The 25,508-nt window shown below is 47.6% G+C and overlaps 1 protein-coding gene across 4 annotated transcripts in view; it reads right to left on the bottom strand.

Moving 5' to 3' along the window:
* Positions 1-18,788: 18,788 nt before the first annotated feature.
* LOC115298270 (protein DDI1 homolog 2) overlaps positions 18,789-25,508 on the bottom strand; it is a 37,045-nt gene continuing 30,325 nt past the window's right edge. The window contains exons 1-2 of one of the 4 annotated variants that reach the window (XM_029946810.1): positions 23,662-23,724; positions 18,789-21,226 (exon numbers count right to left, since the gene is read on the bottom strand). In XM_029946810.1, the coding sequence (XP_029802670.1) occupies positions 19,329-21,194 (1,866 nt within the window). In that variant the 5' untranslated portion in view covers positions 21,195-21,226; positions 23,662-23,724 and the 3' untranslated portion in view covers positions 18,789-19,328. The other 3 variants (XM_029946809.1, XM_029946811.1, XM_029946808.1) reach the window with 3 other exon arrangements.

Below are 25,508 nucleotides of genomic sequence, written 5' to 3' on the forward strand. Positions count from 1 at the left end.
GCCCCAGCCCTTGTCGGCTCGCGGCCTCTCGGGCCAGGGTCCGCGGAAGCCCCCTCAGCCCGGGGCCCCCCGGGGCCCCACAGACCTTGGGCCCCGCGCCCTGGCCTTGCCAGCCCACAGACTCAGGTCTCCCGGCCCTCCTGGGCGACCCCGAGCCCCTCCACCCACTCCGGCCGGGGCCCTTGGAGTCCCCCACCAGATCTCAGGGGTCTGGACAAGCCGCCCCCGCCAGCCAGCGACATCCCTCAGCCCACAGACCCCACCGGGACCCTTGCTTTCCTCGGCCCGGAGGCCCCTGCCATGCCCGGGGTCGTGAGACCCCTTCACCCCAGAGAACTAGGGCCCCTGGCACCTCCACTTCGACCTACCCAGAGACCCCCCACCCTCTGGTCTTCTTGGCCGCTCTGACCCTCACTCGCCCAGAAAGCCGGTCTCCTCAGTTCCCCACTCCCCCCTCCGCCTATTCCTAAACTTTAAGGCCATTTCAGGTCCCTGGGGCTCCTCCCCACCCCCAAAACACACCCTCTGCACTTCCCCTCCAGTCCCGACACCTGCTCTGATCCTTACCCATATCCTACTCTGACTTTTACCCATATCCCAGCTCTTGGATGGGTCCACAGACTCTGGGAGCCCCAAGTCCCTCAGCCCTGAAACCCACCATAACAACTTCCTTTATCCCCACAGCACCCCTCTCCAAATGTCTCTTCACCACCTACACTTAGAGTCCTCAGTCTCCTACCTGGCTCTCTTAGCTCATTTGGTCTCCAAATCAGTATATCCTGATACATCCATTAGTCCTGCCCTATTTTTTTTAAGTCAATATATTGGGGGGCCTGATTGAGCAGTCCACCCTTGATTTCCACTCAGGTCCCAGGCTCGTGGATCATGCCCAGGGTCCAGCTCCATGCTGAGTTTGTAGCCTGCTTGGGACTCTCTGTCTTCCTCTCCCTCTGCCCCTCTTCCCTGCTTGTGCTCCTTCTCTTTCTCTAATAAAAAAGTCAATCTATATTCTTTTTTTCTCACTTTAATGATACTGAGATGTAATTGACAACATTAGTTTCAGGTGTACAACGTAACGATTTGATATTTGTATACTGCAGAATGATCACCCTTTTTATCTTAAGACACCCTACTTCTCAACCTCAGCTCCCTATTTCCCCACTTCTCTGTCTGGGCATACCGTCCTCAGCCTCCCAGACCCGGTCACCCCAGCACAGACATGAAACACTGATTCTGCAGCTTATCCTAAATGGACCCCTCCCCATACACAACCAAAAATTCCCTCTGCATCCCCCAGTTTCCCCAGGAGAGTTTCAAGATGGCGGTAGTTACTCTTTGTTGTTGTCTTTTTGATTTAACATTTTAAAGTCATCTCTACACCCAACATGGTGTTTGAACTTACAACCCCAATATCCAGAGTCTCATGGTCCACCAACTGAGCCAGCCAGGTGCCTACTGATTTGTTTTTATGTCACTGAATAAGGGGACAAAATTACAGGTCAAGAAAAGGAAAGAGAACCAACCTGAGGAATCGCATTCTGTTACCACTTCAGGATCTAGGTCAAGAGTCCTTGATACTCATGATGATGATGACGAGTAATGAGTACTGTGTGCCGTGCGCTGAACTAAGTGCTTTATCTACATCTGTTCCATGTATTCTCACACAATTCCTGTACAGATGATGGAAACCATTTGTATCCTGAGTCAAAGACCCCTTTCATTTTTCATACTGTTCTAGCAGGTGATCCTGTAGGGGCTTGATCTAACCCTTTTTAGGAAAAGAAGTCAAGTCTCTGAACTGAAGGCATTTCTTATTAGTACTGAGCTCAGAAAAATAAGCGAGGACAGTCTCCATGGAGCTGGGCTCAGATAGAATGCCAGGTGGACAAGAGGCTGCAGTCGCTGGGCAGGTAGAGGAAAGGCTGAGAGCAGAGGACTCATTACTTTGAATGAAGAAAGAAATAGTCATGTGTCCAAACGTGTCGGTGGCCAGCAGGAGGAACCTGCCTGAAAGACCAGTCTAATAACCTTGGTGCACTCCCTTCCCACCTTCCCGGGCCAGGGTGCCAGCAGGCCCCAACCTGTCAGATCCAACGTGGCTCATGAGAATCCACTGACCCAAGGTGGAACCAATTAACTTTGTGATTCTCCCCTGCTGTTAAATAGGAAGCCGTCTTCTGGGCAGCTTCTTCTGCTGGACGCCACCTTCCCATAAATGGCTCCTCACAGCTTGGGCACGTGATAGCTTGGGCATGTGTTTTTATTGCTTGGCTATATTCCTGTGATGGTATTTCTGCCATATTGTTTACATCTTCATACTTTGGGGGATTGTCACAGTCACCTTTTTACAGCATTCAGAAGAAACTTACCTAAGGTCTGCCTGGGTAAGTGGGCAGGAGAAGAGCGAGGCGCCTTACAAGACTTCCTGCAGGGAACAGCAAGGGGCCAAGGGTGTGTTCGCGTACAGATAATGGCCCCACGCCCGGAGCTCAAATATGGAACTCATCCTTGACTGTCAAAAACAAGGCAACTCAGGGGGCACCTGGCTTGCTCCGAAGGTACAGCATGCGACTCCTGATCCTGAGGTTGTGAGTTCGAGCCCCATGTTGGGTTTAGAGATTACCTGAAAGATAGAAAGCAAGCAAGCAAGCAAGCAGGAGCGCCTAGGTGGCTCAGTTGGATAAGCATCTGACTTCAGCTCTCAGGTGATGGTCTCATGGTTCGTGAGTTTGAGTTGAGCCCCAGGTTAGGCTCTCGGCTGTCAGCCCAGAGCCAGCTTTGGATCCTCTGTGTCCCTCTCTCTCAGCCCCTCCCTGACTCTCACTGTCTCTCTAAAAAATAAATAAACATAAATAAGTTTTTCAGAGAAAAACCAAACTAAAAAAAACCCAGGACGCCTACCAATCCTGTTATAGGGAGTCGCTGAAGCTCGTTCACTTATTGCACAAGACGGCTGGTCATGTGGAAAGTGCATGAGACTCTGAGGCATCAGGAGGCGAAGCCTCAGTTGACTCATGCCAAGGCCTCAGGCAAATCGCTGTCTTCGTTTCCAAAGCAGTGACACAGGAAAACTGACTTTCTTCTTCTTCTTTTAAATATTGTTCTGACCTAAGCCTCCCAACTGCACAACTCCATCAGGGGAGGGATGAAGTTGGGAAAGAAGGCGCATCATAGAAAGTCCACAGCCTTGTACCAGCTCTTTACTCTTTTTCCAAAGATGTGTGCTGCCTCAGGGGGGAAAAGATAGGAAAAAATTTTGGCAGCTTTATCCTGCCACATCCTAAAAAGGTCATTGGACTGGATCATTTAAAACAAACAAACAGGGGCATGTGGGTAGCTCAGTCGGTTAAGTGTCCAACTCATGATTTCAGCTCAGGTCATGATCTCACGGTTCGTGGGTTTGAGCCCCGCACCAGGCTCTGCGCTGACAGCGTGGAGACTGCTTGGTATTCTGTCTCCCTCCCTCCCTGCGTCTCTCCTGCTTACTCTCTATAGCTCTCTAAGAATTAAAAAAAAAAAAGGGGGAGGGATGGGCAGGGGAATGGGTTGAGTGGATGATGGCTATTAAGGAGGGTGCTTGTGATGAGCACTGGGTGTTGTATGGAGGTGCTGAATCATTAAACTCTACACCTGAAACTAACATAACACTGTATGCAAACTAACTGGAATTTTAATTAATTAATTTATTTATTTATTTATTTATTTATTTTTGAGAGAGAGAGAGAGAGAGAGCCAGAGCATGAGCAGGGGAGGGGCAGAGAGAGAGGGAGACACAGAATCTGAAGCAGACTTCAGGTTCTGTGCTATCAGCACAGAGCCTGATGCAGAGCTTGAACTCACAAACTATGAGATCATGACCTGAGCCAAAATAGAGTTGAATGCTCAACTGACTGAGTCACCCAGGTGCCCCTAAATATATTATTTTTAAGTAATTTCCACACCCAATGTGGGGCTCAGACTCTCAACCCTAAGATCAAGAGTCACAGACTCCACCAAGTGAGCCAGCCAGGTGTGCCTAGGTGATTTTATTTTGAAATGTTGAACATCCAGGGGTACCTGGCTGGCTCAGTTGTAAAAGTATGCGACTCTTTATTTGGAGGCTGTGAGTTTGAGCCCCACGTTTGGTCTGGAGATTACTAAAAATAATAATAATCTACTTTTTAAAAATGTTGAGGGGTGCCTGGGTAGCTCAGTCAGTTGAGTGACCAACTCTTGATTTCAGCTCAGGTCGTGATTCCAGGGTCGTGGGATTAAACCCCGTGTCAGACTCTGTGCTGAGCGTGGAGCTTGCTTGAGAGTCTCTATCTCTGTCTCTGTCTCTGTCTCTGTCTCTCTCTCTCCCTCTTTCTCTCTCTCTTTCCCCTCCCCTCCCCTCCCTCTCTCTCTCTGCCCCTCTCCCCTACTTTGCTCTCTAAAATAAAAATTTTAAAAATTTAAAAAATTTGCACTCATAGGTCTAACAGGAGACCAGGAGAAACCTCATGGAGGACCAGGGGGAGGGGAAGAGGGAAAGAAAGTTGGGGGGAGAGAGGGACACGAAACTTGAGAGACTATTGAATACTGAAAACGAACTGAGGGCTGAAAGGGGAGGGGGAAAGAGGTGGTGGTGATGCAGGAGGGCACTTGTGGGGAAGAGCACTGGGTGTTGTATGGAAACCAGTTTGACAATAAACTACTTTAAAAAAAGAATATGCCTAAAAAATTTTTTTTAAAAAGCCGAACATCCAGTTCCTTCCTCATGACTGTCCAGTCAGCAAGATAGGTTGGTGAAAATTGGGAAGTCATTCTACCTCCTAGTTTATTTTTTTCAAGTTTGTTTATTTTTGAGAGAGAGAAAGGGCGCACATGCGTGTGAGCGAGACAGAAAGAGCAGGGAAGGCGCAGAGAGAGGGGAAGAGAGAGGACCCCAAGCAGGCCTCGCACTGTCAGTGCAGAGCGCCGTGTGGGGCTTGATATCCTGAATCTTGAGATCACGATCTGAGCCAAAGTCAAGAACTGGACACTTAACCAATGGAGCCACCCAGGCGCCCCAACTTCCCTTAACCAACTGAGCAGGCGCCAGTGCGGCATGACATCCAGACTCTTCTCTGGCCTCCAAGGTCACAGCAGATCGAATCCAGCCTCTCTTCCTGACACATCTCCAAATCTCTCTGCTGGTGCCAGCCCCTGCCAATCTTCTGTTTCTCACACCTGAGGACTGGGCAGGGGTGCTCTTCCCCAGGGTAGCAGCGCCCCCCCCCCCCATTCACCGAAGTCCTCTCTCTCCACAGTGACAGCACTGTAGCCAGGCTGCCGGCTAGATGACGCCCTTCTTTGTAGAGGGCGTGGCTATATTGTCAAGCTTTTTCTACAGGAGTGGGGCTAGAAATAGTGATCGGCTTCTCCGGTGGGCTTCTAAGCAAGGGGCGCTCCTGCTCCGTGGTTCCCTGAATCTCTGCAGGGAAGAGAGCTGCCCACCAACCGGGAACACTTGCTTGGACAGCAGCGTAGCCAAGATCACATCTTTTGTTGGGCACCTGGGTGGCTCCGTTGGTTAAGCATCCAACTCGTTTTTTTTTTTTTTTCAAAAAAAATTTTTAATGTTTATTCATTTCTTTTTTTCTTAAAAATGTTAAATGTTTATTTTTGAGAGAGAGAGCACAAGTGGGGAGGAGCAGAGAGAGAGGGAGACACAGAATCTGAAGCAGGCTCCAGGCTCCTAGCTGTCAGCACAGAGCCTGACGCGGGGCTTGAACTCACGAACCACGAGATTATGACCTGAGCCAATGTTGATGCTCAACCAACTGATCCACCCAGGTGCCCCTAAGCATCCAATTCTTGATTTCGGCTCAAGTCATGATCTCAGAGTCGTGAGATCTAGCTCCATGTCAGGCTCTGTACTGACAGCATGGAGCCTGCTTGGGATTCTCTCTCTCTCTCTCTCTCTCTCTCTCTCTCTCTCCCTCTCCCCCCCTACCCTGCATGTGCATGCACATGCACCCTCTCCCTCTAAAAAATTCAAATATATATATTTATTTAAAAAACTTTTTTTTTTAGAAATTATTGAAATTTTCAGCCTTTTTGTTCCCTCAGTGTAGTGCAATGTAATATATCCCAAATTCTCACCTGGGAGGACCTTTCTTGTCAGTTAGGTCTTAAAAATTTTATTTAAAAGCTTATTTTACTATTTATTTTGAGAGAGGAAGAAAGCAGGAGAGGGGCAGAGAGAGAGAATCCCAGCTCAGAGCCTGATGTGGAACTTGGACCCACAAATAGTGAGCCAAAACCAAGAGTCAGACTCTTAACCTACTGAGCCACCCAGGTGCCCCATCTTTTTAAAAAAGCTTTCTAAAAAGTTTATTATTGGGACACCTGGGTGGCTCAGTCTTAAGCCTCCGACTTCGGCTCAGGTCAGATCTCACGTTCGTGGGTTCGAGCCCCGCATTGGGCTCTGTGCTGACAGCTAGCTCAGGGCCTGGAGCTGCTTCCGGTTCTGTGTCTCCCTCTCTCTCTGACCCTCCCCTCTCATGCTCTGTCTCTTTCTGTATCAAAAATAAATAAAACATTAAAAAAAAATTTTTTTAAGTTTATTTAGTTAGGTCTCAGTTTGAATGTTAGCTTCTCAGGAGACCTTTCTCCTTGCTTACTCAACACTAAGTAGTCTCTAGTCCCTTCCAACATAGAAATCTACCAAATTTTTGTTGTGGAGTTTATTACTACCTGTCGTGTTCTTATTGGTGTCACTCTTCAAAGTGACCCCTACCGTGTAAGCTCCCTGGGACTCCCTGCCTTTGCTCAGTTCATGCGATTCTGTATTCACAGCACCAGCTCTGTGTCTGTGTTTGTTGAATTAATATTTTCTGCTTAAATTTTTAAATTTTCTTTTTATGATTTTTATTTATTTTTAAGAGACTGAGAGAGAGACAGCATGAGCAGGGGAGGGTCAGAGAGAGAGAGAGACACAGAGTCGGAAGCAGGCTCCAGGCTCTGAGCTGTCAGCACAGAGCCCGACGTGGGGCTCGAACCCACAAACTGAGATCATGACCTGAGCCGAAGTCGGACGCTTAACTGAGTCACCCAGGCACCCTGTCTGCTTAAATTTTAAAGTTATTTATTTTATTTTGAGAGAGAGAGAGCATGTGTGAGTGAGGGGCAGAGAGAGAGAGGGAGAGAGAGAATCCATTCTCACCAGATGCAGGGCTCAAACTCAAGAACTGTGAGATCATGACCTGAGCCGAAGTCAAATGCTTAACTGACTGAACCACCCAGGCACCCCATCTCCTGCCTAATTTTTAATCCAATAGGGATGCAGAAAACCTTTGTAGGGGCCGTGGGAGTAAAAGGACAGAAGAGAAGCAGGACCAGTATGAACTCACTTCCCTTCACATCTGATGGCTTTTCCATTCTAGGAAGGTAAAGGATGAGGAAATACGGTCAAAGCCTACAAACCATTTGCCTACGTCCCAAATTAGTTGTATATGTGGGTTTAATAAAAAGTACTACTTGCCGGCATCTGGCTGGCTCAGTCTGAAGAGGATTCAACTCTTGATCTCGGGATCCTGAGTTCGAGCCCCACGTTGGGTGTAAAGATCACTTAAAAAAGCATTACTTCTTTTGGAAGCCTGCATACTTACTAACGTCAGAATGTCCTCTGTCTTGGGCACCTGGGTGGCTCAGTCGTTAAGCATCTGACTTCGCTCAGGTCATGAACACACAATTATGAGCGCTAGCCCCACTTCGGGTGAATCTGCTTCTCTCTCTCCCCCCGGCCCTGCCCCTCCTGGGATTCTCTCTCTCTCTCTCTCTCTGCTCCTCTCCCACTGGTGCTTTTTCTAAAAAAAAAAAAAATTGTCATCTGTCTTTTAAAATCTACAGTGAACTCACACTCAGCACTCATCCTAGGCTAGAGTCCCTAAGCCCGCAGTGACCTCAGCGGCCTGGCCCCATTTCAGGCACAATTCTGCTTTGTCACTCCACTAACAGGACACTTGGGGCCTTTGAGAGGAGGGACTGCGGCAGCATAATGGTGCTCACGGGCTTACTGACTGCTCCGCACCAGGCACGGTTCCAGGCACTGGGCATAAGCCCCTACCCTCATGCAGTTTCTTTCTAACAGGAGAGAAAGGTAGGATGCGAGAAGAGAAATGCAGAGGACATTCGGCGGTGGTTAGTGCTTCGGAGAAAAATGGAGGGAAATGACACAGGAGGGGGAGGGCAGCTTCAATTTCAGATCAAGTATCCAGAGAAGGGCTTTATGGAGGTCATATTTGCGGGGAGACCTGAAGGAAGTGAGAGAAAAAGCCATGAAGGTGTCTGAGGAAAGAACATTCCAGACAAAGGAAATAGCAAATACGAAGAAAGGCTCTAGGGTGACAAAGAGCTCAGGGAACATGGAGGTCGGGGTGACTTAGAAGATGAGTGAGGGGCTCCTGGGTGGCTGTCGGTTAAGCGTCCGACTTCGGCTCAGGTCATGATCTCAGTTCGTGGGTTCGAGCCCCGCGTTGGGCTCTGCGCTGACAGCTAGCTCAGCTTCAGATTCTGTATCTCCCTCTCTCTCTCTCAAAATAAATAAATAAATAAATAAATAAATAAAACATAAAAATTAAAAAAAAAAAAGATGCGTGAGGGGAAGGAAACAGGAGGGGAAGGCAGAGAGGTGGCTAGGGGCCCTTGGAGACATTGTCAGACTTCCGCTTTTATCCTGAGTGGGAGGGGGCCCACTGGAGGGTGCTCAGGAGAGGTGCGGGCTGCTTTAACCGGAACAGGCTGGCTGTTGTGCTAAGAACAGAATGCGGGTGGACAGGGACAGGAGCAGGGCGACCCGCCGCGGTGACCCAGGTGAGAGGTGAGGGGTCCTGGGACCGGGGTTCTAGAAATGATGGGATTTTGACTACGTTTTGAAGTGGAGCCCACAGGCTTTCAGGATTGGATGCAGGTTGTGGAAGAAGAGCCAAGGTTTCGGAGTGAGCAACTGGAAGGGCGATGTTGCCCTTGATTTCTCGGGGAGACGGAGAGGAGCGGGCTTGGGGCGTCGGGGCGGGGTTTCTGGCTCAGGGCTCTGTGGTTTCAGATACTTGGGGTCTAAAAGGGAAAATGTCTGCTTTTAGTAACCCTCGAGGAGGAACCAAACCACCGCAGCTCCCACTTTTCTGAGGACAAAATCCGTAGAAAAAATTGGCATAGTTGGTTAATCCCATCAGTAGCTAATCGCTCTGAACAAGGAGGGCAGTTATCTGGTGACAATTTAGCCCTTTTATGTAAGAAGGCAATACGCTCCGCTTTCCTCTTATTTTGAAATGTAGGACTATGCTCTTTTTAACCCGTTTTTTCCCTATTTCTTTGTATTTCTCCTTTTAAAAGTATATCCTACCCTTCCCTCACATTTTCTTCCCTCAAGCTATAGATTCTTGCTATAAACTCTCCAATGCATTTACTCCCCCTCATTTTTACTTACTTTTTAATGTTTATTTCATTTTGAGAGAGAGAGAGTGTGAACAGGGGAGGGGCAGAGAGAGAGGGAGACACAGAATCCAAAGCAGGCTCCAGGCTCTGAGCTGTCTGCACAGAGCCTGACACGGGGCTCGAACTCACAAACTGCAGGATCATAACCTGAGCCAAAGTTGGTCGCTTAACTGACTGAGCCACCCAGGTGTCCCCCTCCTTTTTTTTTTTTAAAGTTTATTTCTTTTTAGTATTCTCTACATCAACCGTGGGGCTCGAACCCATGACTCTGAGATCAAGAGTTGCGTGCTCTTCCTACTGAGCCAGCGAGGCATCCTGTTTCCCTGATACTTTCAAAGTTTTGTTTTTTGTTAAACATTTTTTAATGTTTATTTATTTTTGAGACAGAGAGAGAGTGTGAGAGGAGGAGGGGCGGGGGGGGGCGGGGAGGGAGGGAGGGAGACACAGAACCCAAAGCAGGCTCCCAGCTGTCTGCACAAAACCTGATGTAGGGCTTGAACTCACGAACAGTGAGATCATGACCAAAGCTGAAGTCGGACGCTCAACTGACTGAGCCACCCAGGTGCCCCCCTTTTTTTTTGGTTTTATAAAGATGCAGTGAATTCCCCTTTCTCGGTGCCAAGGACTCATAATTTTTTCTACTAACAACTAGTTATGTCTCACAATTTCTATCACTCTATTAAGTACTGGAAATCTCATTTCAAATGGTCATCAAAAGATTGAGATCTAAGACATGGCAACATAATTCTTACCTCCAACGAGAAGTGGCCTTCGCTGTCGTCATTCTTATCAGACAGGTGAAAAATCGCTAACAGGACTAGGAGGGATTTCTCTGCTGCTCCTGTATGTACCAGCTGGTCCAGGTCCTTGAAATCTTCTCAAGGAAAGACCCCACAGTACAAACCATACCCAAAGCAGTGACTCCACATTGGTTAACCCCCCCAAGGTGTTTCCAAGTTACTCCTTAGTCTCAAAATCATTTTTGTGAATATATAACTGGGAGTCAAGACAGGCTCTGTCCCCTGACCAGACATTAGAATGTGGATATTCTTTCGGAAATAAAAACTGAGTTAGTTGATCTCTTCTTACTGGGCACAGAGCTGGTCTACCTTTCCCAGTCTTTCAGCTAGATGTGGCCAGTCACGTGGTTTCCATGGACGTGTGCAGGAAGTAATGGGTACCATTTCCAGGTCAGGCCTGTAAAAAGCACTTGAGCTTGACTCTCTCCTCTCTTCCATCATCTTCCAAGTGAATGAAGACCAGGGCAACCTTGGAAGCAGGGTGAAAATGGCAGAGATGCTGAAAGCCTGTTTCCTGAACGACAGTATGAAAACCCTGCTACCTCCACTGACCTGGACCCACAGCGGGCTGTTAAGGAGACATAAGGTTCCATTGTGTCCAGCTACCTACATTTGGGTTAAGTATGTTACAGTGGTTTGCCTAATACAGAAATTGGTACTGAAATGGGATAGTCACCGTAAAAACCCAAAAGACCCAGTCTTGGTGGCCAAGAGGGAAACTGACATGGGGAGGCTAGAAAAACAGGAGACCGTTACCATTCAGTAGCAAAACATCTATTAAAACTCTCCTGTGGCAACTTGAATGGTTGACTGCATTAACTGCATAGCCTGAAGTTCAGGTCTATGAGGGCGGGTTGAACACTCAAGTTGTGTGTTGACTTTTACGTTATGAGAAAGACTGAAGTTTAGGAAAGCATTGGCTTGTTGCAAGCTGAACTGAAAAGGAACCAAGTTAAGAAATCTAGGGCCTCAGATTCAGCTGGTACAAGGAGATGAATCATGCTTGAGGACTGTGTACACGAAAGAACTCTTGAGTGTGGTTACTGGTAACGGAGGATTGACTGGAGCAAATAATCAGAAGGCCACTGTTACGGAGTAATTGTTTTGCCAAAGAAACTACAAATCCAGAGTTCAAAAGCCAGAGCCTCTTTTCCGAGCCTTTAGACAATCCCGTCCTCCAGACTTGTGCCAGCAATAAACTCAGAGAGCTGGGTAGCTCCCAAGGAAGGTCGACTTAGCACCCACTTCAGATGGGACTGTGGGTTATGGACGCGGGAGCTCCTTCCACTGAAGAATTTTAAGCAGAGGAGTTGCGCCAACCCCTCCTGAAGGGCTGCATTTCCTGTTCTTCTCTTTTCTGAGTGGGATTTGCTAATGCAGTTTATGCTGTCCCTGAGCCAACACTGTATAAGGTGCAGGAGCAGATAACTTATCCTGAGTTGTTTGCTAGACCATAAAAAGCCACAATCAAGACCTGAAGGAGGACGGGGCATCGCGGGGGATTCTGGACTGAAGCCAGCTGAGTGCCTGGATAATATACGGAACCATCTCCTCGGGGGACAGTGCTAGGGGTACGGTGACACCTGACCGTGCTCCTCACCGTGGGCACACAGTAGATTGTATTTTGCAGCCTCCCTTGCACTTTGGCAGGGCCGTGGGACAGAGTCCCAAGCCAGGAACGTGGGGAGAGAAGGGATGCATTGCACTTCCCAGCCTGGTGGGAAAACTCCCATGAGCAACCCTGCTTCTCCTCTCCTGTCAGCCGGATGCCGAGATCCACGGTAATCTTGGAAGCCACATGTTGAAGAGCAGAGCTCTGGCAGCCTAGGACCCTGAATGACAGGCTGCGTGGGGCAGAGCCACATCTGACTCTTGGAACCACCCAACTTCTAGAAACTGCACTTAGTGTTCTCAAATCCCTTACGTGACGCAATGAATAATACTAGCTAGTATCTGAGGAGCACGTAGTATGTGCCAGGTACTAACAGTATTGACTCATTTAATCCCTACAACCATCCAGATGGGCCCCATTTTACAGATGAGGAACCAGAGGCACAGAAAGGTTAGGAAACTTACCCCATGTCACAGTAAGTGGCAAAGCAGCCTGGCTCGAGGCGAATCTGACCACGACACGCTACCACGGCGTTATGTCTGTTACAGCGCCATCAGCTGCCCACCCAGTCAGGCACGGTCACATCTGGAAGTTAACTTTAACGGCTTGGGCCTAACCGATTTCTTCTGAGGTACAGGCAGACGGCCGACAATTCACGGTGCCCGGGTACAAGTGATTCCAAGGGGGCAGGGAGACGGATCAGGACTAAAGTTAAGTCATCATCTCAATTTAAAAGAAACTGACCAAACAAGAGTCTTATGATAAAAACTTTATTGTCTTAAATATCAAATGTTTTACACATCACTTTTTCTTCAGAAAGTTCCTATTAAAAAAAGAAAAATAAAGTGTTTCGATTATTTCGGGCTGACTTAACATTTCAGTATGTGACAAAACCTCAAACCCAAGCGCATCTAGCTCACTCAGCTGCAGACAGGTCCTATGTCCAGCCCGTAAACCAAGGGCACAGTGCAGCCAACTGTGGGATTCCTGAGTTTGGTTCCCTTAAGTTCTGAGTTTCCCAACTCTCAAAACCAAAGCGCTGTGGAGCGACTAAGCTACTGGCAAGCCTATTGCGCCAATCTGCCTAGCTTTTTAAAGATGCAGTAGTCTCAAAGCTTAAAGTCAGAAAAGCAGTCATGAGCAATTGCAAGAACAAATAAAGGGGTCAGAGAAGGGTTTTTATTTGCTAAGATCTGCCAAATGTGGCTACAAAACTGGTAAACAAAGCTTTCTTGAGAGCGAAGGCCCAGCTTGCCATGAACACGGTATTGAATAAAAACGAGCAAATCCGTTTTTGCTGTAGGTGCACGGGTGAAAAAAGCATGTAATCAGTATGCTGACCTGCTCTGAGAGCATCACCAGAACCATCTCAAAGGGGTGCTGGAGAGAACAGAGAATGAACATAATCATTCAGAGAGAAAGGTCTCAGATAGGGGGCATACACTCAGAGGGCTGAGCGGCCCACAGGGAACGAAAAGTCTGGTCGGCGCCCGGTGATCTCAGGCTGAAGGAAGCTGGAGACCAACCAGCTCGCCTGCCTGCTTCTGGCAGGAGATTGAGAGAGGTCTACCTTCCTCTAAACCACAGATGCATTCATTCAACGATGTATAACGCAAACTCCTGGCAAACCAAATCATTTCCCACCAGACATGGATTTTCCCAGGGAAAACTACCCAGAATGCCCCCTCCCCAAGTGGGCTAATGAGAACCTGTGCATGGTACGTACTTAGAGAAATATAGTTCTGTAAAAATCCTAATTTTGTATTCTACACCCCCCCACCCCAGGTCTGCGGTAACCTGCCTAACCTTTTTAGGTAAAATAAACATTCTCTAACTCCTAAGTCCTTGAGCCATTTTCTCTGCAGTTTATTCCTTAACATTGTGCCCTGAAACTTACCAACCATATCCCCTCACCTTTTACAGCCCCCAGAGGGTCTAAATTACCAATCACCAACATACACCCGATAAACCTGTGAGTTTTCTAATTGTAGGCCTCAGAGGTCACTAGCGGTCAGGTTGAATGCCTCGGGATTACAATGTACATGGTGACATTTCAAATAATGGGTTAAAGAATGTTCTTTTGATGGAGCTATCCTGTTGAGAGATTCGGGAGAGCCTTGAATCCTTTGTAAATACTTCTGCCCCCCACCCAGTCCTGGAGCCATCGCTCGCTACATTTTCCGCTCTAGATTCGCTTTTCCACATCTTGTTTTAAAACAGCAGATCCAGGGGCGCCTGGGTGGCTCAGTCGGTTAAGCCTCCGACTTCGGCTCAGGTCAGATCTCACGTTCGTGGGTTCGAGCCCCACGTCAGGCTCTGTGCTGACCACTAGCTCAGAGCCTGGAGCCTGCTTCCGGTTCTGTGTCTCCTTCTCTCTCTGACCCTCCCCCTCTCGTGCTTAGTTTCTCTCTGTATCAAAAATAAATAAAAACATTAAAAAAAAAACAGCAGATCCCACAGAATCCTCTAAGTCCTGTGGGACCAGGTGGTCAGTATTCCAGAGCAGCCATGCTCAGGGGGGGGAGGGAGGATGCCCGGGCACACTCCACACTTCTAGCCTGCGTGGAAGGATGCCTTGATGGGAGGGAAAGCTCACGGTCACTGCTACATACTTGGGATCGTGTCCCATTTACCTGTGCTTCTATCCTGTCCGGTTCCCCTGCCCCCGCCCCCCTTCCCCAGAAGCATAAATTATTTCCAGATAATCTATGCTGATCTCTTCAAGTACTTCTATCAAACGTTTGAACATTTTGTGTTGGTCTTCTGATTCCATAAAAATTGTTTTTAAAAAACTTTAGAGCAGTTTTAGGCTCACAGCATCTAATTCCAGTTTGAGCCTGATTTTCCCATTCTCTGAATTTGAACCAAATTATCCAGTAGGGCTTTTAAAATAAAACCATGCTAATAGGCCAAAACAGACCTTGCTCTTAGTGTTACCGTCTGTTTCGTGTCCCCTAAACAGACAGAGCTTCACGGGGGCAGGCTCCTGTCTGGCTTAGTCCTCCCTGTGTCCTCAGTCCTCACCAGTACCTCGCACACAGGCTCTCAGTACTTAAATTGATTGATTTTTTTAAAAAAGTAAACCCTACACCCAACGTGGGGCTGGAACGCATGACCCCAGATCAAGAGTCGCACACTCCACCAACTGAGCCAGCCAGGTGCCCTGTGAATCAATGAATTCTTATTCAAAGACACTGTATAGCCTTCAAGAGTACCAGACAGATTTTCCCTAACTTTTTCTCTGTCTTAGTCACCAAAAAATACTGATAGTGCAACAAAGAAACATCTGATGAACATCTAGAAGCTGTGTTCTGGAACTCCCAATGGAAAAAAACCCTATCCGAAGTCTTCTGTCTAGGGAAATCTAATGATTTGGTGCAGGATAATTCTGAATCCAAGGTGAGTCTTAGGACCACTCCATGCATGCCCTTTTTCCAGGAAGGCCATTTTCAAACTTTCTCCCTGGAACCTTCCACTTTTACTCCCCACCGAAATGTGATGTCTCTGCTACTTGAAGAAACTAAGGCACAAGAGAAAGTCAAGTACTTCAAAGGTTTACTCCTAAATTCTTAATTCAGTGAGCTCCTAGGAACACCTCACTAACACCTCACTGACCTCTACGGTACAGAGCTTGAGTCATGATTTTACATTTCCACAGTTCTCAAGGACACGCTTCAAATGTACTCGGTCTTTGAGGAATTGGTGCTTTTAATTCTTTCGGGAAGAAAGCTACATTATGCAATTCCTAAAATGTTAACATGCGTCTTCTAGGAAGGGAAACTCTTGATGACGGTTTCTTTCTAAGTCAGCCAGAGACTATACTAAGTAACCAAATTCAAAGGAGAAATTCGGCTTTTTGGTACTTGTGCTAGAGATTGGAAGAATGCATAATCTTGTTAGCTTGTCTTAGGAGAGGTTACGGGTGATAAATTTGAAACACACAGCAGTTCAGTTATGCTGCCTGCTCTCACCGCGGGTGGCAAACAGGCAGGAGAAGGAAATCAGAATGCACTGCAGCTTTCCTGGCCGGTTATCGGCAAGGCTGTTTAATATACATAGCAGGATAAAAGTAAAAGCCACCGGATGTGGAGGATAGATCTGTAAATACAAAACCTGTTTGCTTTTCAATCTATGTAAAATTAACTGTCGGATATTTGTCAACCACACCTGTATATGTACACATGAGCTGATGGTTAAACCAACAAAGTTTTTATGGCTTTTCCTAGAGAGAGAAATCTGTGCTAAGGGAAGAACAGGCAGGTTCCCGTTGTAACTGGTTATCAAAATCGGTGACACACAGTCTCATGTATCTTTCCATTTTTACGCAACCCTCTTGCTGGAGACATGCTTTGGACAAAAAAAAAAAAAAGAAAGAACCACAACCAACAAAACCACATGGGCTGTGTCTTTCTTTAGTCCATATGGAGAAAGGAGCGCTGGGAGGTTCCACAGGCTCCAAGGCAGACCAGCTTTAACACACACCCACCATCAGCCCATTCTCTCTGGTAATCTTTAGATGTTAATGCCTACGGCCCAAACCAAGGAATGAACGCTGCCGGCTGGTGCCCAGAGGTCCCCAGGGGTACACGGGGAAGTCCTTACCAGCTTTGGTGGCAAAATCCACAGCTGTGTCAGGCGGGGCTGCCCGCTCACTGAGCACTCTCCTACCCACAGAGATCAACCTAAGGTGAACTGCAGAAGTCTGACAGGACAACCTTCTCCTCTTTGGTGAATAAACAGACCAGCCTTGGAGGTGAGCACTGACCACGGGGCAGACACACTGTCCAGTAAGGTGGCCCATCACTGGTGATGGCTGGCCAGGACCAGTTCTGTCGGCCACCAGAGAAGCTCACACTGATTTTAACTCATTTTTAGAGAAGCAAATCTCGAATCTCTGCACTTTTAATAAAACGGACTGTGAAAGTTCATTAGTGTCATGTCCCTTACTTAATTCCCTTTGTGTTTTAAGAACTGCGTGATTTTACAATTATTCAAAATCCTAACAATGTCGGCGACTTTACTTTCATACAAATGATGGGACACGAAAATAAGGTTTTAAAGATCAAAAGCAATTATGCATTGAAAAATGAATGATGAGAAAGGACAGGGCTATGTGGCCAGCGGGTTCAGCTCATTCATTCAAAGAACTCCTAAGAAGAGTACATGTACAACTATAGGCCTATTCAATTTTCTCCTAAAAATAAATACACATACGTAAAAAGCCAGGGTAATAAAACCTTTCCCACACTGCTATGCTATATTTATACTCCCTGGGACTGATTGCCAGATCTCCACACTGAAAATTCAGCGGCCCGGCCACTGGGCAGCATGCCACTGCTCAGACAGAAGACTGGGGGGCCCATCTTCACCCTTTTTTAGGACAGTCTGTTGTCACCGATGACTTCCCCACCTCACACCCACCCCACTTCGTAAGCCTAAAGATCTGTAAGCTTAGAATACATTCCCAGGAACCACCCATAAAGCAAATACAGGGGTTATTGCATTGCTACTGGACTTTGCTTCCCTCATAGCACCAATTACTTCATTATGGTCGCAGCTCTAAGAGTTGGTTGGCAGAAATCCTATGCGCAGTTTCCTAGTGCATCTTACGTCTTTGGTGCGGGGCAGGCGAAAGGGTCTGCAACAGGTGATTGTCTAAAAGAACATTTTTAAGACAACCTGGCTGACCTGCTGTTCCGAGCGCCCTCGTGAAAACGGTAAACCACAGCTCCTTCTGCCAACCATTTCCCAACTTCGGAGGATCGTGATGAATCTACGTGACTTTCCGTCACATCACTCAAGACTCACAACACAGATACAAACATCACAGCAAAAAGAAAAGAAGATGGGACAGGACAGAAGAGAAAGGTCTCTAAGTGCCCACAAATTAAAATTTCAAAAACTCCTGAGATATGAGCCTCCATTTTGATTGTGCTCAATGACTTGAATTTGGAAGGAAAGAAGAAGCTTGCAAAGAGAGTAAGACTTTAGACAAAATCAAATTTAACACCAAGTTCACGAATTGCCCTTTCAAAGCATCAAGTTTCACAAACACGTTGCGAACTATAGCTTGGAATCGGGAGTCATTCTCAAAATTCTTTCCACTAAAACCACGATTTCAGATTCCTGCTAGGTACCTAAGATAATTTACTTTTCTGGGAAAAACTACCTAAAATCTATCCAGTGGGATTATTGCACAGTGGGGCCCACAGGACAATGATTTCCAAGGGCTAGTCCTCATATTTAAAAAGGCCACCATAAATACATCTATATACTATGCCCCACTCTACCTTGACATGGTAAACACAAACGTGACGCAGCTTGCTTTAAAAAAGAAACTCCTGAGGAAAGAAAGGGATGGAAATCTCTACCAAGGCCACTTGAGTCAGAAACTGCCATTACTATCTCCACTGCCGTAAAGGCCACTCGCCGAAGAGACCGACCGTTCGGAGCACCGAGATGGACCGGCAACAAAGCTTTCAGACGTCACGGTATCTCCCTCCGATCACAGCTCACACTGAACTTCAGAAGGACTGCCCGGTAGATGAGCTTAGAAAGGAAATGAACTGCTGGCAAATCGACCCCTTAGCAGAACTCTGGGTTCACTGCTGGTCACTAAGGGTTGAGGTGAGATCAGGAAGATGCTAGCAAACCCACTCTCTAGTAAATTCCAGTGTTTAGGCCATTGTTTTCCACTCATAGTTCTGGAAGCATCACCAAGACATTTGCAAATGGAATTACAGACTTCCCTTTTCTATCTGGGTGGCACCACATTCCACTCTGAGGTTGATGCCCCCGCCACCCCAAAATCCTTGGCAATCCACGCAGCAGCCTGTCGCATACAGAGCAGCCCAAGCTTTAAATCCTCCCCAACTTACCCCATAAAAGTGTCAAACCCTACTCACACGAATAAAAACATACCGGTCTAGGAGAGATCAATTATTCTTCAATTTCCTCTTATAACTGATGAATCACCAATACACAGAGCACTAAGTGTAATTCCAAACGGCAGACCATGAGATCTGGCGTGTAAATGGACAATCGAGCCACCAAGCCACACCCAGCCCACAGCACAGCCACAGCCAAGAGGGAAGGTGACGTGCTCTGAGCCGCAGGGGTGGCAGGCTTTCTCATGGCTGCTTTTCAAAGCACTCACTCTCATTCTAAAATCGTATGCTACACACAAATCCATCAACTTTATTCCAGAATACATAATCTTGATGATAATAAAAAGCTTTTGTATGCACATACTGCCAATACATTTAAAAGGCCCAAATTTTAACAAATAGAATAGACAAATTCATCAGACAAGAGATAAGTTACTTTGGCCGAAAAAAATCTTTTAAAAAAAATCTGGCTCAACATTCTGCTTGCAGGTTTCTACATATACTGTGTATGTGGCAAGTGCATGTGTGTGTGTGTCTATAGCTTTTCTTTTAGGGGAATGGAGTATGATCTAGCCCACTTTTCCATGGTTACGTAGGAACTACAATGTTCTTCGCTAGCAAAACAAGAAGTGCAAGGTCTGCATTTCCACCAACTCGATGCAAAGCCCCAAGTGCCTCCTGCAAAGTGAAGCCGGCCCGGAGAATCCGGTCAATGTCTGCAGCAGGAAAGATCAGTGGTGGGAGAATGGAGGGACTGGACAATGGACAGCTGGTGGGCGGTCCAAACTCAAGCAGGGGCCCCCCAGCTTCAGGACAGACATCTTGTCCGGTCTCGGGCCTGTCTCTCACCAGATTCTGTGCGCCCTGACCCAAATCTTCAACCAATGTGAAACTGGACAAGGACTTTGTTTGCTCGGAAGCGAGACTGACACCACCCTCCTCGCCTGCTAAAAGTCTGGGTGACATTTCCACACCTACGGTGCACTGTAATTGCTTAGACGCTTTTGCTGTGGCTAGAGCGGCAGAACTGCTCTCGTTTTCGGATTCCCTAGACTCAGGGACACTTTCCTTATCAGTTACTAGGCCGTCACCTGGATCCCTGACACGAATGTTTTCTGCATCATCTACTCCAGCACCATTTGAAGTGTCTGTTAACGCTGCTGCCCTCACCGATACAGATACGGTCTGACGAAAGGAGACCTGCAGGTGCGCGTCACGCTGGGTGGTCGGAACACGCTCACTTTGGGTCCACCTCTCAGAGAGTTCCTTAATGCCTGGTTGGCCCTCGGTTACCATTTCTGATTGACAGAGAGCTTCCCTGGAAGTATTTTCTGAAGCTGGTTTACTACTAATAACCAAGAGTTCGTGGAGTTCCTTCAAGGCTGCTGTTAGAGAAGAGCACGGCTCCTCTGCTGACCCCACGGAGGGCTGACAACTGCCACAGAGACTGACAGGCGGGGAGCAACCCCCATCTTCTTTATTTGTTCCAGACATTTCAACGTTAGTGTCCGGGAGCGGTGAATGCTGAGTGCAGATCGAATTGTTCAAAATTTCAGATGAAGGGTTACATTTTGATGTTTCTACTTCCATCAGGGGATTATCTAAGGTGAGATCAGCTGCACCGATGCTCTTGACACCGGCATTCTGACCATCCACTGAGTTAAGCACGGCACCTGGGGACTCTTCAACTGTATCTACTTCCATAAGTGTTTCTGAGGGTGAGCGGCCCAAGCGTCCTGCAGGGAGAGGATCTTCCTCTGTGCCTGGAAGGTCCACATTCTCCTGCAGCCCGTCTTCTTTCACTGGAGCTTCCAAGTCAACACTTGTTGGTTGATTCTGTTGCCCTTCCCCAGGAAGTTCAGAGTCGTCTGTGTCACAGCAGTGTCCCCGCTCTCGGTCACGCGGAGCATCCTGCTGTACAACCTCGTGCCGCTCACTCCCTGGTTCTCGGTGCTGTGGAGGGCCGTTCCCTTCACTTGGGCTCTGACTTTCCGGATGCCAACCCTTCTCACCTGGAGCCCCCAGTGGTTCCTGCACACCGGCAGCCGTGACAGACAAACTAGCTTGCTGTCCTGTGTGGGGAGGAGATCTGAGGCCCTGGGTGCTTCCTTCAGCAGATTTCTCCATATTCTCCGCAGCAACGGCTTCTTCGGGTGAGTTCAGCAGAGGCGTGGCTGGAGCACGGCTCGCCGGAGCGCTGTCTGCTGAAGAAGCACTATCAGAAAGATCCTGCGGAGGAAGATGTTCTCTCTTTTCAGAGGTTACCTGGAATTCAGCGGAAGCCTTCAAAGCTTTTAGAGCTTCAGGTCCGATGCGGTCAGGGTCACTGGGCTTGAGAGGGCAGGCTGGAGCGGAGACGGAGCGAGCAAGACTCGTAGGATTACCGACCTCGGGGCTCCGTCCCGGAGAAGGGGCTGGACGGCTGAGTCCGTCTGACGTTGGTAAGGATGACATTCCCAGTGAGGTAGTTTCGTTACCACTTTTCTCTACATGGAACAAAAGGGAAAGGAAAAGAGATTCATTAGTAGGTTACAAAGGCCACTAACTTCTCAGATGATACAAATCTCAACAGGACAGAACAAAACCAGGGCCTTAAACTCGGGTCTGTCTTATGCTGATACTTCTACAAGAACCGTTCTCACTGGGGCAGACAATCTGACATCAGAGCATCGGAGTAAGAGGTAGGTACATTCTTAACAAAGCACGTGCACTCTAATTCAATCTTTTCCTTTAACCATTGGTGAACATCCACGTAATGGCTGAGTTAGTGCTCGGGCCTGAGGGACACTTCTGTATCGGTATTCTCCGTGAGTCCAGCACCCTGGGGGAGTTTCTCCCAGTGTGAGAGGTCCTGCTTGCTAAGCGTGAGCCTTCGGGGGCACCACCCCGGGGAGGAAACCCGTGGGTCTGCAGGTGGGTCTCAAGCATGTTATGAACTGTGAGGACCTCTGCACTAGAGTGAGTCAGCTCAATGCACGTTTTTTTAGTGTTTCAAACGTTAACACAAAAGTTCTAAATGACAAGTCTAAAGCCAGTTATATCTGGAACAGAGTGGGAATTATAAAGAAAACGGGGAATACGCTTGGGAACCTCTAGAAGACAGAGAAAGTGTTCTATTTAATGCATTTCTACTCAAAATCCCATGATCCAAACCATGATATAGCTGTCTGAGCAAGGACTCAAAGAACAAAACTAAAGGGAAAGAGCAAGCAGGTTGGATCCCGTCATCACCTTACCAAATGTGGCAGCCACAGAAAGGACTGTCAGTTACTTGATCACATCAACATAGCACAACTGGGAACATCTAAGTCCTTTCGGGCAGGGAAAGGGGGGAGGGCCTGGCAGGAGGGAGACCGTTCATAATAGTTTCGGTTAGGCAATGACAGTTTAGGTTTAATACAGCTGACTGAGCACTCACGGACGGCAGGCTCAAAGAGCATCTCACGATGGCGTTAAAGGTCAGTTCCAATTCTCCTTTTGCCACCGACAGAGTCAAACACTGACCTCTGTGCAGTTACTAGAAGATCGTTAATTAAATGTCAACGGGTGGCAGCAAAAACTAGTTCACAATACAATCTCTCCGGGCAGATGCTTCTCAGACTCAGATGCTTCGTGTTGATTAACATCCAATGTGGGGGGCTCGATCTTAAAGAAGTCAGGAAGTAATCCAGAATCAAACGGCTCTACGTCATTCTAATCCAACACCGTTATTAACAGCATGAGCATAATAAAGCACTATATTGGGAAGTTATGGACTTCTGGTGAAACACAGTTTAGAGGTCAACAGGAAAACGGCATTTGCTTCAGTGTAAATTGTATCCGTTAGTGTCTAGAAACACAGTTATTGTATTATTTATCAATCTCTAAGGCTGACTCCGACAGGGGTTCAGCTGGGAGTTAATGTGAACAGAAAGGACACATCACAGTGAAATGTCCCCATGAGTGGCACGGGGCACGTGGCGATGGCCTTCAGGCACTGGCACGCCAGGTCCAATCACTGTGGCAGGTCGAGGAGAACGTGGCCTCGGTGTGTGTTTGGTGCTAAGAAAGCAGCACACAGTCCTCCAGCCGCTGAGATTTCGCTGGCCTAAGTCCTGACCGCAGGGGCCTGGCTCAGAACTACAGGAGAGGGGAAGGGGATTGCAAACAATGGGCATTACGAATAATTAAACGGTGCCTACTTTTACCCCCTCTTTGTAAGGGAAAAGAAAAAAAGGAGAAATTAAGTGCTAGGTATCTAATTACAACCAGCCTGCAACCCCCTATAAAGTCCTAGGCTGGGAGCTGCCTTTCTCCCTCTTGATAAATCAGCCAATAAACTCGGGCTGCCGTCTGCTGTGTTTACACTCCGGGCAAACGGGAACGGAGGGACTCTGTGGAGACTCTGTGAGGCTGGGAGAGAAGCGTCAGCCCCCGTCTCAGGGAGGACGAAAGCTCAGCGCTGCCCACGTTATTGCACCCGTGCCCCCAGACACGTTACCGGGCCTACGCCTCCAGCTCTTCCTCAGCAGAATGAAAATCTCTGCCCTCCTACCACTCGAGGCCGCTGTGCGGGGTGATGAAAGAGGACCTTCCAGCTTTCCAGAAGAAACAGGCCCGCGAACCCCCTAACAGTGTAGTCACCCTCAACAGCACGCCGTGGGGCTGGCGTTCTGGATCTGCTCTGTTCAGAGCGGCCAGATGGGCCCGGTTTTTCCTGGGATCGCCCTCCCCTCCTCGGACGGTTCCGACAGCTGATGAAACTACGGATGGGAACATGTACGTATGCCCACACAGGGATGCATATACAGGCTGGTTGTAACCGGATGAGACGAGGTGACATGGATGGCAGAAGCTAAATTCCGAAACTGCGGCGGACACAGAGACTTTCCGAGCATGGACGAGAACCGGATGGAAGGCTGAACGTGGCGTCTATAAATACCTGGTCTGGGGCCCACTCCAGCTGCAGCACACACACACTACATGCATCATGGCTTCTGACGCTCTGTTTGAATTAGGAAACAGACAAGCAAACTTGGGTTAACAACGCAAACCACACAGCATGCAGGGTTATTGTCTCCTCTCCTCCGCCATCTTTACAACCAGGAACTGGGAGAGTCACCGGTGGGGAACGTTTCTGTCGCCTCTTGCTGGTCTAATTCTCTCACAATACATAGAACAACATGTCACCTTCAACAGATCTTCGGTAGAACTTGGCAAGGAATTACCCTCACGTACCCACACACACGGAACTCATGGGCAGACGTGTGAGACAGGTGGAAACAGCAGACCCACGGATGGAGTCACAGGCTATGGCAATCCTAAAGGTGAGCGAATGCTTCTAACAGTCACTTTCCAAATTTCTTTCTCAGTTGAGACTTATTTTTAGAAGAAAAGCAAATGAAACTGGATCATCCTGGCTTAACTTATCTTTTAGCCAGGGTTTAGAAAATGTGTCCGATATAGCTCCTGTTCTGATTCACTTTTCCGCTGATAGAAAAGATAAAGACACTATGGTATACGGTATCCACCAAAGAAACCGTTTTTAGCAGAAGTACGTTCACGTACTATGTCCAGAGTTTTGGTTTTGATAATCTTGGGAGGTCAGTGGTCCTGATGTAGAATTAGCTCACTCTTCACACACAGTAAAAATCAGCACAAGCCGTGTATCGTCACTAAAAAAAAAAAAAAAAATCGTCCCCTGGGCAAAAAAAAAAAACCTATTTCCTTTTCATCCTTTATTGAAAAATATTTTCATTTTTTGATGTTATTTTTTGTGTTTTTAAAGCAATCTTTACACCCACCGTGGGGCTTGGACTCACGACCCTGAGACCAGGGAGTCGCACGCGCCGCACCGAGACAAGCCAGGAGCCCCTCCTTTGAATCGCCCGAATCGCTGCATTCCTTTCACTATGGCTGAAAACATCTGTGCTTTCTATTTTGTTCTCCTTAGCTTTTCATTACATGAAGGTAATCACCCAAAGAGGGTAATTGTTAGCAGGGTCGAAAGCACTGCTATCATTAGCCAGTGCTTCTCAACTAAAAACACCAAATTGTGGGGGGAAGACAGAGATTTCACCAGATGGTAATACATCATTTCATTAATACCCAGGATGATGACTAAAGTGACAAGTCACTAGAAAGAGGTAAAACCTTCTAAGTGGGTTTCTCAAACCCAGTCACGCTTGCCCTACGGGGAAGCTTCAAACTATGAATTTAGTCTGTCTGTCTGTCCAGAATTTCCCCTTCCTACAACCAAGGTGGTACTTTGTGTGTAGAACTCCAAGGTGCCAAGCGGTGTGGAGGAGAGTAGGAACACGGCCAGCTTGGGGAAGTCTGTCTGCTGCCCACGCCCGTTTTAATGTAAAGAGGCGCAGGGCTAGACCTTGGGTGTTTTCCATAAAAACACTGGCAAAATCTGGCTGCCTTTTTTTTTTTTAAATGAGCTCCTATCTTTTATGTCTGGAGGAGAAAGCTATTCCTGAACTTGTGGCTCTAATACATTTTACTGCATCAGAAAACACAACGTGTGATATTAGTCACTGAAGAATAATTACGGCTCAAAACTTTAAAATAACCCCAACTTAAAAGTTAATCTTCAGTTTCTAGAAAATGCATCCCACAGTCACGGTTATAGAACAGACGGGGGAAAATGATCACACGGAGGCCGGATTTCGGCAAAAACGTGTCCTTCCATCTCACCCAGGAAAACTTGGCTTGGTCTTTAGGCTTAAACCACGACAACTGAGACTCACGAAGAAACGAATTGGGAATCTCCGCGTCAGAAGT

This window comes from Suricata suricatta, chromosome 8, assembly GCF_006229205.1.
Source record: "Suricata suricatta isolate VVHF042 chromosome 8, meerkat_22Aug2017_6uvM2_HiC, whole genome shotgun sequence".
NCBI classification, from domain to species: Eukaryota; Metazoa; Chordata; class Mammalia; order Carnivora; family Herpestidae; genus Suricata; species Suricata suricatta.